This window comes from Vipera ursinii (genome assembly GCF_947247035.1).
Source record: "Vipera ursinii genome assembly, chromosome: 2".
NCBI classification, from domain to species: Eukaryota; Metazoa; Chordata; class Lepidosauria; order Squamata; family Viperidae; genus Vipera; species Vipera ursinii.
The window spans coordinates 68,145,560-68,159,344 of record NC_139513.1 but is presented as its reverse complement, the minus strand read 5'-3'; the positions used below and the strand labels follow the sequence as shown (position 1 = coordinate 68,159,344).

Genomic DNA, 13,785 nt, shown 5'->3' with positions numbered 1-13,785 from the left:
AAAAATTTCCACTGCTATAATGAAGATTGGGAAATGCTGTTTTTCTGCTGTCTAGATTATTTTTCCTTAACTTTTTTTTTTGAATAGAGTCTACTGTTTAGGAATCTCAAGCAGCGAAGCTTCCTTTAAAATAATCAGAGATAGATAATTTTCCCACATGAAATGGGAGATCTTCACATTGGGATCTCATGTGGCTAAGGGAGAAATCAGACTAGAAGCTTCAGAGTTCTTAATCCCGCTCTACAAATCAGTTTCAGAAGCTGAAGGTCTTGGTTGTTAGTGTGGAGTCAGGGTTATGAAGTTGCCATTATAGTATGGGAGCTACATTTGCAGTTATGACAAAGCTACCCAATCCCACAAAATGCAATGTGAAAAAATTGTTGCTGTAAGGCAGGCATCTTTAAACTTGACCCTTGTATGACTTGTGGACCTCAACTCCCAGAATTCCTCAGCCAGGCACACTGGCTGAAGAATTCTGGGATTTGAAGTCCACAAGTCATAAAAGGACCAAGTTTGAAGACCCTTACTGTAAGGATTTATTAAAGAAACATAGTGATTGTCATTACGTAGCTGGAGACGTTGTTGCTCTGTGACTGTGCTCTGTTACTCCACATAGCACATTACTCCAGGTATCTCAGAAGCAGAAGCTGTTGAGAGATAATGCATCTCTTTCCTCACAAGCCATGAGAAGACGGGTTTGGAAACAAGCCTTGGTAGCAAGTTCCTCAGCCTGATTTAGCTTGGCCCTTACCCCACATTAGAATGGTGGCTTCCCGCTAATCTTCCAGAAGGCAGCTCTGAAAGAAATAAGAAGGAACTGAATGAGAGCCACTTTGATGTAATGATTAAAGGCACTGGACCAGGAGCAGGGTGACCTGAGTTCTAGACTTTCCTTAAGTATGGAAGCTAACCAGGGATCTTTGAGCCAGCCACTCACTCAGCCCTAGTCTGGGAACTTAAAAACATCTTGGAAGAAGATGCTGGCAAACCACTTGGGAAAATGTTGCCAAGGAAACTGAATGGATTTGTATGAATACCTTTTGATGACTTTTCATTGCTTGGAATGTAAGTTGTCTTAAAATCTCTGGGGAGCATGGAATGTAGAGGTTAGTACAAAAACAAAATCCTTGAAGAGGAACCAGGTTTAACATTTGTAATAGACTGGATTCACATACCATTCTGAAACTTTGACTTAGTTTAATCACAAATTGCCAAATTAATCATGGTTGCCAGTATTAATGCACTACAATGAATGATGATAAACCAGACTCTCAGAGAGCATGGAAACAAAAGTAGGACTTCCACAAGAGGACTGCAAAAATCCTTTGTTGCCATCTAGTTGTCATTCAAATGGTTGCAGCTTAGATACAAGAGCTTAAACAAAAACCACATAAACTAGATGTCAAGGCTGCTAACATCGAATGTTATTGCTTCACAAGAGATGAAGAAGTAGCCATTTCATATGTTAAACTTGTGTATTGCTTTAAGAGATTTAGGTTAAGGTTGGGAGGGGGGTCGAGTAGGATTGCACCTTTCAAGGCCATCTCTAACTAAAGAAGATAAGATCTTGGCGGTTTCGGAAGGGAAACTAATTCTTTACCTTAATTGGAGAATATGATTAATGACAAAATTAGTAAGGTGGAGAATTGTGTTTTAATATATTGTGCAAGGGGCAGAGATTTCAGATTCCAGCTTCCTTCGAGCAAGCATTTGCCAGTGTATTAGGCTAATAAAGGACTTTTAAGGTAAACAATGCATCAGAGTCACTTGAAAAGCCCATAGGTCAGAAACTTGACAGAGTATGAAGCCAGCCACAAAAGCTGAGCTAACTCATTGTTGTGTTACTGTGCTGGACCGGTATACATTCAGCTGCTCCATTTTATATCTGGTTTAGGAATTGAGAACTGTGTTAGCGTATTCAGCATTTACAGGGTTAAACGTTATTTCCTCAAGAGATGCCTTATGGGAATTGTAGTCTAGCTGTATAGTGAATACCATGCTTCCTAGTTGTGGGTGGAACTTTCATAGTTTATGGAGGACTTCCTGCCTTTGTCTTTGTACAATCTCTATGGATGAACCCTGGCATCTGGCTGGGAATATCAAACTCCATCTTCAACATGTAACTTTACACAGGATGGAAAGTTCATTATTTTTTTACTGTTCTGTTTCAGATAAAGATGTGGATGCTGATCCCTCTTGAAACAGCCAGAATAAACTCAAATAAAATGGGAACAATCAAATTACTTTATTTCTCATGCATCCAATGTCAATAACTCATGGTTACAGCAATGGTCCATCCGGAATGCAAGATTGTAATCTGAACCTATCTCATTAGGTAAAAAAAATGATGAACTTCCCATCCTGTGCAAAGTTACATGTTGAAGATGGAGTTTGATATTCCCAGCCAGATGCCAGGGTTCATCCATAGAGATAGTACAAAGTCAAAGGCAGGAAGTCCTGCCATAAACTATGAAAGCTCCACCCACTTAACTAGAAAGCATGGTATTCACTATATAGCTAGACTACAATTCCCATAAGGCAGGGCTTTTCAACCAGTGGTATGGATACCACCTGTGGTACATTGGCACCTGGCAGGTGGTATGCAACCATCCTAGAAAAGTGGTAGCGGGGGAGGGGAATGAGCTGAACTGGTGGCAGCACCACACAAACCTGAGCGAGAGACGGCTGGAGCTGCAGGGCTGTCAGGGCTCAGTGAAAGCGCCAGGATGAGCGCCAGATTCCCAGAAGCCCAGAAGAAGCGCTGATCACCTGGAATGTTGCAGCATCTCCAGGGTCTTGTGATTTACATTCAGATGCTTGGCAACTGATTCATATTTATGATGGTCACAGTGTCCCAGGGTCATGTGAAGTGACCAAAACCTGCTGCAACCACCCAGCAGATGCGGGGGGGGGGAATAAAAACCAAACACCCCCACCACCCCACCCCTGCTGGCAATCCTCAACAGAAATGCTCACAACAATGAAAACTTCGGACAGAAGGAAGAGCGGCGCTGGGCAGACATGCAGGTGTCTTGCTCAGCTGTGGCTTGGGGGGCACTTTTTTCAGTGCCACTGTAACTTTGAACAGTCACTAAGCGAACTGTTGTAAGTTGAGGACTACCTGTACGTCATCACTTTTTTCCTTTTTTTTTGGTCATCAAGTTTTTGACACCTTGCTAGGCGACTGGTGGTACTTGGATGTTGCCATATCCTAAAAGTGGTACAATGGGTGAAAAGGTTGAAAAACCCTGCCATAAGGCATCTCTTGAGGAAATAACGTTTAACCCTGTAAATGCTGAATACACTAACACAGTTCTCAATTCCTAAACCAGATATAAAATGGAGCAGCTGAATGTATACTGGTCCAGCACAGTTACAGTTGAAGATGTACATACTATAGTTACAAACTTTAAATGAAGTATAGACAATTAACTAGCAGGATTTACAAGTATAAAAATAATTGTGGCTGAGGTTTTTTTCTCTCAATACACTCATTTCATATTGCTAAAACTAGCTTTCCTTTTTACCTCCTAATCGGTAACACTATTGTAAAAATACATTAATTCCTTATTGACTGAAGAAGTTAAAAATACATTATTCGTGCATTCCTGAAGTCAGCTGGGTCTCCTGAGACTTTCTCATAATATTTTTTTATTTCATATTTCACACTCTGTTGCACAAAGTCCATTTATACGTTGTGGGAATTGACTTCTGACAACATGGCAAATGCATTGATTGAGTGCAAAAAAGGATTACTTAATTTCTGAGATGAGACTCTTTCCCCACATTGTATAAATCTCTGCTAGTCTTTCTTACACTTTAACCACCCACTTCTTTTTGTGTAATTTTATGCATTCATTCTGACATTTAAGCAGCAACTACCAATAGTTTAATTCTTCCAACCTTAAATTGGATTAGAATTGCATTACTGCACCATATTGGTCAAGCTCAGAGAAATAGCTGCAGACCAATCGTATTTCTTGCTAGACAAGATCTTCGCAGGAAAATAATTCAGAGTAGACACAGCTTTATTGGGCACACGGACAGCATGGGTGTTCTATTTTTTTCCTGAAATTTGGGAATAGATTGTTATATTTCCTAATTTTTAAACTGGTGTTAAGCTTCTTACTTTTTCCATACAGTATATCTTTATCAATTGTTGTTTGAGAAGACACTTGATCCCAAAAGCCATGCGTGCGTAGCTTTGAAGAAGGCTTAGTATGCTACAGAGCAATCTAATAGTGGACATAGTGAAAGGGAGATTCTATGATGGAATATCCATCACATCCATGAGCTTGTGAAGGTCAAGGTGGGAGGCACAGGACATTGTTTTTCTTCTTCCCCTTTCCCCTCTTCTACTAGGAGGGAATTAACTCTGCCTATATCAATATTCAGAGCTATTTGCCAGAACGAGGGTGGGGGCGATAAGGAAGAGTCCTGTGTCACTTTCCCAGAATGCTATATTTTAACTCTCAGGACTGATAGAAAGTCTTGCAAACTTTTCTCCTGCAAATCTGGGCATTTCCAGCATCTCTCCCACAAGGACTCATTCCTTACCAGCAGAGGTGCACCTCCACTGTCCTCAGGAACACCTTCAACCACTTTCTTAGGAGGTCCAGAATCCCTTTCTTAGTTGATTCCTTTACAAGGCCTCTTAGCCATGTCTGCAGCAAGCTTGCTCTTCCTTAAGAAAAAAGAAAAGACATTAAAAATGTTAGAAACTGCTTTCCTTTTGTGCAAGCACAGGGCTCTACCAACATGGCTAATCATCCAGTCCTGCAAATACCTTAAGGCCTCATACCTATGATACAATTTGCTCTCATTTCAAGTGGACCAAAAAAGCACTCAGAGATTCAGGAAGCTCCATGCCTTGTTCAGTGAGCATGGCAGGGAGACAGCAAGTTGGTGGGCTATAAACGTCCTTCAGGCTGCCCAAAGATTATCATTGTTGTTGGGATTGGGCTTTACATGAACATATCTTCACAAAGTGGTCCAATGGACTATTTCATATGGATAATTAAAGCACCTGCAGATCCATCCCTGTTTTCCTGTCCTTGCTTTATGTTTCAGGTTGCTGGACTGGTTTGCTTCTTTCTTTTCCCCTTTACAGGTTCAGACCACGACAATGTGCATCTCCGTTAGCCTAAGTGGCACAGTAGTTCTTGGCTGCCTCTTTACTCCCAAGCTGCATATCATTCTGTTCCAGCCCCAGAAGAACATAGCCAGCCATCGAGTTTCCACCAACCGATTCAGTGTGACAGCTGCAAGCTCCAGCCACTCGCAGGGTGAGTGTGTGAGAGAGTCCATATAAGCAATGATTCCCACCTTATATTTGAGAATCCTAGTGGCGTAGTTGTTAGAATGCAGTACTGCAGACTACTTGTGTTGACTGCCGGCTGCCAGCAGTTTGGCAGTTCAAGTCTCACCAGCTCAAGGTTGACTTAGGCTTTCCATCCTTCTGAAGTCAGTAAAATGAGGACCCAAATTGTTGGGGGCAATATGCTGACAAACGGCTTAGGGCTGTAAAGCATTGTGAAGTGATATATAAGTCTAAGTGCTCTTACTAGTGCTATTGCTATCTGCAGTATGACTGAAAGCAAAGATATTCTTTACTGGGTGTACTCAGCAGGCAAGTTTGTCTACAGCAGCAACTTATTCTGACTGTTGCATGGCTGAATTGTCTTTAAGCTACGGCATCTTAAATATCTGGGAGTTCATGTAGATGTTAACAAATGCAGCACTCTGAAAAGCAACAAATGTTCCTGGGAAATTACAAAAATGACTGCTTATAGCTGTTGGTTTTCTCATCTGTGGCTACATTTGCACACAATGCAAAACTATAAATCTGGTAGGATGAAGACAAGTTGCAGTATTTTCTTTTCTTTTCTTTTTTTCAATTTTAACTAACCCAGCTGGTCTTGATCTCTGAAGAACTGAGGCTTAAGTGTGCTCAATGGAAACCTTGAAATCATAGTTCAAAAAGCTTACCTGTTTTCACTAACTGTAATTAGATTAATCACAGTTTTGGATTTGAGCATAATGCAAAACACAAAGTGGCAGTTTCCAGTCTCCCTCTGTTAACTGTAACGGAGACAAAGTGATCATTTGTGCATCTGCAGTTTATGCCAGTTTAAATAGTCAATATAACAACAGTATCAGCCAATTTTGCTAAGGAAGTTTGTTAAATGTCTTACCTGATAAAGTGATTCCATTTTCTCACAAAGTGGTTTACTGACAACTCTCTTTGCATTTGAATATTATATAACAATTAATATACTACATGCTTTATATAAAGTATAGAACAAGACTGGGGGGGAAAAGGATGAAGGAGAATGTATGAAGGATGAAGAAGGATCTATAACATTGTTTTTTCTTAATCAAAACCAAACAGCTAAGCTAAAACCGTGACCTTAATTTTTTTTGTCATCATCTTGTCCTCTCTTGAGTCACTACTATTGGCTCTTCTCTGAATGTGAAATCATGTCATAAGATTTCACCGAGCAATTGGTCGGTGAAAATAATCAGCCAAAGAAGAAACTACACAGAGATGAAAACTAGTTATTTTGTCACAGAATTTGTCTTCTCTGGTTTTGGACATAAAATGTAGAACCATCTTTGTAAGCCATTTGAATTCTGTGATGCAGGCCATTTATTTAGTTATTGTTTTCCCAGTAAATATGTCCTGGCAAAACAGTTAAATCAAGACTCTTTTCAGAAATAAAATGAGAATATAAGGAGAGAGTAACAATAGCCTACACTATGAGAAACTAAATCTCTTTGTTAGGAAACACTCCTAGAACAGTTTCTTAACAATGCACGGCCAACATACTGTTCTTGTTGTTACACTGTCTATTCAACCGATTTGTATCACAGCCTTTAGACTGGGTATTTGGGTTCTAACCAAAAGCCTTGGTGACATCATTGTGTCATGGAGGAAGTTCCAAGCAAGGTAAGGATTTTTTTTTTTGCAAAGACAGTGGTATCAAGTCCAGTAAAACTTCCAAATATTTGGAGAATCCCTTTGTTAAGGCTTTAAGAGCTGATTCCTATTGGTATTATAGCTAACTTTTTCTTCAAAAGCCCTTCAACTGCAATTTGCAAATCCCATTTTTTGTTACTTTTTTCCATGTGAACTATTGGCTGCTATTGCAACATCCGTGAATCACACTTTTTTTTTCTGTTCAGTAATAGTAATAATGTCTAAGGTGATTATGTTTCTAGTGTCTATAGCAGGGGTCTTCAAACTTGGCCCTTTTATGACTTGTGACTTTTTTATGACTTTTATGGCTTTGCTGGCTGAGGAATTCTGGGAGTTGAAGTCCACAAGTCATAAAAGGGCCAAGTTTGAAGACCCCTGGTCTATAGTTTGCATTTTAAATTCTTACAATTATTAGTGCATATATGTCCCAAAGGTGCTTTTTCAGGAGGCAACTGGACTATCTGGTTTTTTTTTTCTTTGAAGACATTTTGCTTCTCAACCAAGAAGCTTCTTCAGCTCTGACCGGATGGTAGGGAGTCCTTCCATCCTTGGATGAGAAGCGAAACATCTCCAAGAAAAAACAAGAAAGTTTTCAGATGCCTCCTGAAAAAGCACTCTGGGGACAATCGTGACCTGGATGACTGAGAATCTACATAGACATTAGTGCATATATTGTTTGTAGTTTTCAAGATGCTCTCCTGTCTTCTCCAAAGGCCTCTTGCTATCTTGGCGCTCCTGCTCTCATCTATTCCTTTGCCCTTTGTCTGCATGAGAAAGCACCATCATCCAGTCAGGCTTTTGAGCAAAAGAATTGGTGGGCTAGATTAGATCCTGCAGGCACATCAGCTGCGTGGAAGATATTAGGCTGCTCAAGAGCTTCTCAAGGGTAAAGATAACAGACTATGCCAGATGTCGTTTTAGAAATCAAACTAGATGAACAGGTCACCTGTACTGGGTAACATGTCTAGCTCTTTTGAAAATAGTGATAAATGAAAAGACCAATTTCATCCCCTTCCCCATTTTAAAGTTTGCTTCAGCCAATTTCTATTCCTTCTCCATGACTATTTCACATTTTATGGGCTTTGTTTGACAGATTTCTCCAAAGATACACTCTTTTGTCTAGTCCTTTTCAATTATGCACGTTCTGGCCATTTTCCTGGATGTAATGAGTTTTCACTTGAACAGTTGGCCTACTGTGAACTTCTTTAGAAGGGGATTTCTAATTGGGTGGTTTGTGAATGGTGATGTTTGACACACACCATAGTTAAGTCTGAGATTCTTAATTACTGTCCTTTGAAATCTTTTCCCAATCTGTCTCTCCCAGGGTCGACTTCTCAATATGTCCCAACTGTGTGCAATGGTCGTGAAGTGGTGGATTCTACAACCTCATCCTTGTGAGCACTTGTGAACGCTTGGTGATTATGAGTATTTGTAGCTGTTATGCCCATCTCCTACAAACAAATGCCTTTTTTTGTTTCTCACTGGGCCTTTTCTTTCCTTAAAAGACAACAACAGCAACCAGTTTCAAAGTTCATCTGTTGGACCAACTTTTTCAAGGCAAAGGAATTGGGGACACAAGAAATGAGATTAAATCTTTATCATCAAAGAGAAAGACCAATGGAGAGAGGCAGGAATATTTCAGCATAGTTTGGGAGTTTTTTGTTTTTGTTTTTAAAAAAAAACACAGTGGCTCCATATTATACTAAACATAAAGGACTGGGCTAAAGTAAATGCACAAATGGAATTTAATACGCAAAGCTGGCCAAAACCAGGAAGAAAAGCACTGAAATTGTATTATTTTAATACAGAAGATGCACACAGAAATCTTCTCTGATGGTTGCGTAATACTGTTGGCAATAATAGCGGAATAAGCAAAGGACTTGTTGTATAGACCAATAAAAAGGTGCCTGGAAACTTCCATGATGATTCAGGAGTGCAAACATTGATTCAGAGGGGTTTCTAATCTCCAGCTTCCTCTGTTGTATGAAGAGGAAGAAGACCTCGATGTTGTTACTTGAATTATACAATTAAATATTGAGAGATATAGTGCCAATAAAAGCCCAATAGTTTCTTTGTGTCCTAACACAGGAATTCAGTTATGGGAAAATGTAGGATCTTAGCAAGCAAGAGTTTATCTAAGCTACGTAGTGAGAGAAAAACAATGAACAAAATGCCACTACACCCAAATGGAAAAAATGAGAACATCTTTCTATCATGGAAAATATTTCTTCTGCTTGCCTTCGATGCTAAAGTTTCACAAAAATTGTTGGCTGCCTTCTGGGCTGCTGCTATTCTATAGCTATCTGCTGAAGTTCTTTGCTCTCAGAACTAGAATAGCAACTGTTTCTGTTGGTTTCTAAAGGGATGCACAGAATTTCTGGTATCCAAAGGAAGAGGCAACGAGTTATAAAGGAACTTTAGTACTTGATTTGGCCCAGGAACAAATCTGGGGGGAAAAGTCAACCTCCTCTTTCGGAAGACTTTTGAATCCTTATCTACATGTAGCCTGTTCTCAGCAACAGCTCTGTTATAGCACAATTATTATTTTTCTTTTAAGCCTCCGGTGTTGCCAATGAGCTAAATTAGTTAACAACACACTTTTCTCCATGGAAAAGCCAGCCCAGCCTCCATCTGTCTTCTATGCTTCCTTCACTATATACCTGCTCATAGAGTTGCCTTTTCAAATCTGTCAAATGCATCAAGGGACAACATTATGTAAGAAACTGGGTGGTCCAGTTAGTGTCACTCCTTGGAGGATCTACCAGTATCTATCATTCTTAAGCACCAAAAGGATTCCGTGAAAGAGCAATTGGGCCACCAAACATCACCACAAACTCTTCCTAACTGTAAGGGGGGTGGGGAGTTCATCTCTCAAGGGTTCCATTTGTCATTCTCTGGGCAAATTTATCTACTTTAGAAATGCTGCTGGAGGGTTTGAAAGCGAAACCCTTTATGCCTAAGTATATACGGTGCTGAATATTTTGGTGCAAACCACTTCATCAGTTACAATTTAGGCCAAGAACCGTTTGTGATTGGCTGTTGAGTTGGCATAGTATGTTAGGCTAAATATATATTTTGCTAATTTATGCCTTGATGTTTTGTAAAAGCCAATTGTTTAGACAGTTCTGTTAACCATAGTTGGTATCTTTGTGCAAGCATAGCCATGAATTCTGCTAAGCTGCTACGACTGGCTGTACAGTTGGTGAATGGACACATTTTACACCATATTGCCTAAGAGAGGCACTAAATCCTTCATTACGGCTTGTGAAAACTTCTAAAACTCACCGTCAACATCAGGAAAAGCTTTGGGCTATTCCAAAGTTGGGGTTTGAAGCAAAACTTCTTCGACAAACTTTCATTGAGACCAACACAAAGGAAAGAGTTGTTTGTAAGCAGGATGTTGGTTTGAGTGAGACAAAAAAAAAGAGAAACTGTAAAAAAAGGGGTGAGGCGGACTGTTGATGGTCTTCAGTGCTTCTGGGAAAATTGCAATGCCAATGAAATTCTTTGCTAGATTGGGAAAAACAGTCTGTGCTCATCCAGATTTTGAGGAACTCTTGGTCACATGGAAGACTTTCATAAACTTTCCAGAGAAGAAAAAAGATAGTATGGTTAGCAGCTGGAGCAAGACTTAAATATTTCCTCCACATTCTATAGAAATCTAGCACTTGTGCTATATAAAAGGAATAATTTGTGGCTTTTCTGGAGAAAGCTTGGGAATGTGCCGAATCCAAGTGAAATCACAATGGCAGTACAATTTCCTACCATTTCTTTGGGCAAGGCTAATTGGAGGCTTTTGCCCCCTCAGTATCTATGGTTGGGCTTCTTTAATAAGATTTAAAGAATTAAATATCACAATGCTTGCTCTGTTTTAAGATATTTATTCTCGTTCTAAAGTAACACAAAGAAAGAAGCTATTTCTCACTTTGTATGCCTCAGTGGTTTTATTAGACACCTCTGTTAATTCTGATGCTCGACAATCATTTGGGATGGAGCTTCTTTTGTGAAAGGTTTGAACATCCATTTCCTGGCAGCTGAAGAAAATGAATTCTCGTATTTCTCTATCTCACTAAAAACAAATTACTATAGTATTATGTCTGTTCTTAAATTTGTTCAGGACAAGAGTAAAGTATATCAAAGGAATGTGGAAAGAATTTGAGGACTTAGCCAGGAGGGAAGCTAACATAAATGTGAAAAGCACAATATTACTTCTCTAAAGCAATTCTGCTTATAAAACTACCATACTTATTGTATACCACAAGGCTACTAGAACCAGTGGCAATTATTAAGGTAAGCCTTGCTCACGATCTGGAATGAGCAGTTCTCCCTGCAGCTCACAGGTGGAGTGAGGTAGGGAGGTAGAACTACCTCACAACCAGGAAGTCTAACTTTTCCAATATCGTTTTAAAAAGCACATACTTTGCAATTTTAAACTGATTCAAAAACTGAACTGTATTTCCCATTTCTCAGATGTTCCCTATGTGAACTGAATGTGGGTATCTATCTGAAGAATGGCCACAAAAATGATAAAAACAGCTTCTTGGGTATCTGAAGGTATTTGTAGGGTGAAGTATTTTTCAGTGTACCAATGTCAGTGTTTGAACTAGGCAATGCAGGGATGATGAATTACCGTTGTTGGGGCTTAGGTGTAAAATAATATGGTTTCAGTGCCTCTTTGCTTTCATTTGCTACACACATAGTATGTCAGTGGTAGCTGTCCACTGCAAGTGATGCTGTGAAGCATTTCTACTATCACAGGAATCTGCTTCACCTGCCACTTGGCAACAGCAACATGCCTGAACTTCGTTAGGTGCTGCTGCTCAGCATGATGTAATACAAGCAGACATTTCCCCCTCTTTGAAAGAATGGGGTTGCCAAGGGTGCTCCATTAATGCCTTAGACTGCTACTTGGGTACTCTTCTCATTCAGAGGGAGGGGTGTCAGGACTGTCTTTTTCAGCTGGAACCAAACCATGTAGGCAACTCAAGCATCACAGAATCACTGAAATAAGCAAGAAAGGGTAGCAGAACTAAAATTCTGGATGCATGGTTCTTTTTTATAGGACTCTACTCTGGAACAAACTGGAGCACGTTCAGAGGAAGTTTGCCAAATTGGTGAGGGTCTGGAAAACAACCCTAGGAAAAATAATTAAAGGATTTGTGCAGCAAGTAAGGAAGATAATTTTGACAAGCTAGGCCAGAGCCATTATCAAAGTGGCAAGGGGAAAAAAACTTGGTGTATGTCTAAAACCAGAAGGTAGTGTATGTGTCGTCAGCAACTCAGGCAGATTCTTTCCTAGTTCACATGCGTATAAAGGGTGGGATGATAAGGCACAGTTAGACTTGCAAAATTCTGTTACTATAGCCAATATCAATAAAAGTAGGTTAGGCCTTTTTGTGGAGCTGATTTCTTGGTTTGGTCTACAGAGTCTAACTGACAATCTGGTAATAGTTACTTTACAGCAAAGATAACTGAGGGGAGATAGCTGTCTTCAAATATCTGAAGTTGTCATCACTATCCAGAAAGCAGGAGCAGAACCAGTGGAATAAACTATAGAGAAAATAGGTTTAGTCTAAATACTGAGAGGAATTGCCTGATGTCGCAACCTTTAGCCAATGGAACAGTCTGCCTAAGGAAGTGATGAATTCTCTTTTACTGAAGAGGAAAATAACTTCATGGTCATGTCAGAATTGTTGTAGGTCATTCTGTCCTGAGCGGAGTCAGACCAAGTAACATCTGAAGTTCCTTTCAACTAGTCTAAAGAAAAGAAGAAATAGGAGAGACATGATAGCAGTGTTCCAGTATTTGAGGAGCTGCCACAAAGAAGGGGGGGGCGTTATTCTCCAAAGCACCAGAGGGCAGGACAAGAAACAACGGTTGGAAACTGAACAAAGAGAGAAGCAACCTGGAATTAAGGAGAAACTTTCTGACAGGGAGGACAATTAACCAGTGGAACAGCTTGCCTCCAGAAATCGTGGGTGCTCCATCACTGGAGATTTTTAAAAAGAGGTTGGACAGTCACTTGTCTGAGATGGTATAGATTCTCCTGCTTGAGCAGGGGGCTGGACTAGAAGACCTCTAAGGTCCCTTCCAGCTCTATTCTATTCTAGACCATTCTGTAATATCAATCCACTTACATGGACCCATTGCAAGAAATATCAGCAGTTGTTACACAAGCAATATAACTGCACCTTATACAGTCAATTCTAGAACTGGGTACTTCCATGTTTCTCAATGGATGAAAACATTTCCTTTAGCCTGATCGATAACCAATCATATTAAAACTATTGATTAGAAGTAGAAGCTTCTATGATTATGAAAGAAAAAGAACATCCTTAGGTTAGCAGTTTCTTGAATGATTAGTTAGTCTGGGGAAGATTGATACTAAAGAATCTAAAGGAAAGTTTCATTTGAGTCATAGTACAGCAGTTTAGTGGTGTTGCTCTGTCACTAATGAATGGCACCTTCCTTCTCGCCCTTTTAAAGTCGAGTCTCTCGCATATTGGCTCAAAGAGACAAGATGGACATGTCCATGTTGGTTTATTGGCTTGACCTTGCCTTCTTTTGTGATATTGTCTCCATTTTTCAATCTAGTCTATGGCTCTGGCATCCTGATTCTCTCCCGACCAAAAACTAATCTGACACAGCTTAGCTTTTTTCAAGAACAGCCAAATTTGGCTAAGTGTTGTACTTGCTGTGAACTTGTGTCTTTAATGGTAGGCCAAAATATCCATTATTATAATGGACAGCCTAAAAATAACTAAATTAAGTGAACATTTTTCATATTTCTCCATGCTAGAAAAAAA

At 39.8% G+C, this 13,785-nt stretch overlaps 1 protein-coding gene across 2 annotated transcripts in view; it reads left to right on the top strand.

The window, feature by feature from the left end:
- GRM2 (glutamate metabotropic receptor 2) overlaps window positions 1-8,602 on the top strand; it is a gene marked incomplete at its 5' end in the record, with an annotated part of 58,742 nt that extends 50,140 nt beyond the window's left edge. Inside the window, 2 exons of one of the 2 annotated variants that reach the window (XM_083351198.1) lie at window positions 5,111-5,285; window positions 8,304-8,602. In XM_083351198.1, the coding sequence (XP_083207324.1) occupies window positions 5,111-5,285; window positions 8,304-8,377 (249 nt within the window). In that variant the 3' untranslated portion in view covers window positions 8,378-8,602. Of the gene's footprint in view, window positions 1-5,110; window positions 5,292-8,303 lie in introns of both variants that reach the window. The other variant, XM_083351199.1, reaches the window with a different exon arrangement.
- Between the last annotated feature and the right edge of the window lie 5,183 nt (window positions 8,603-13,785).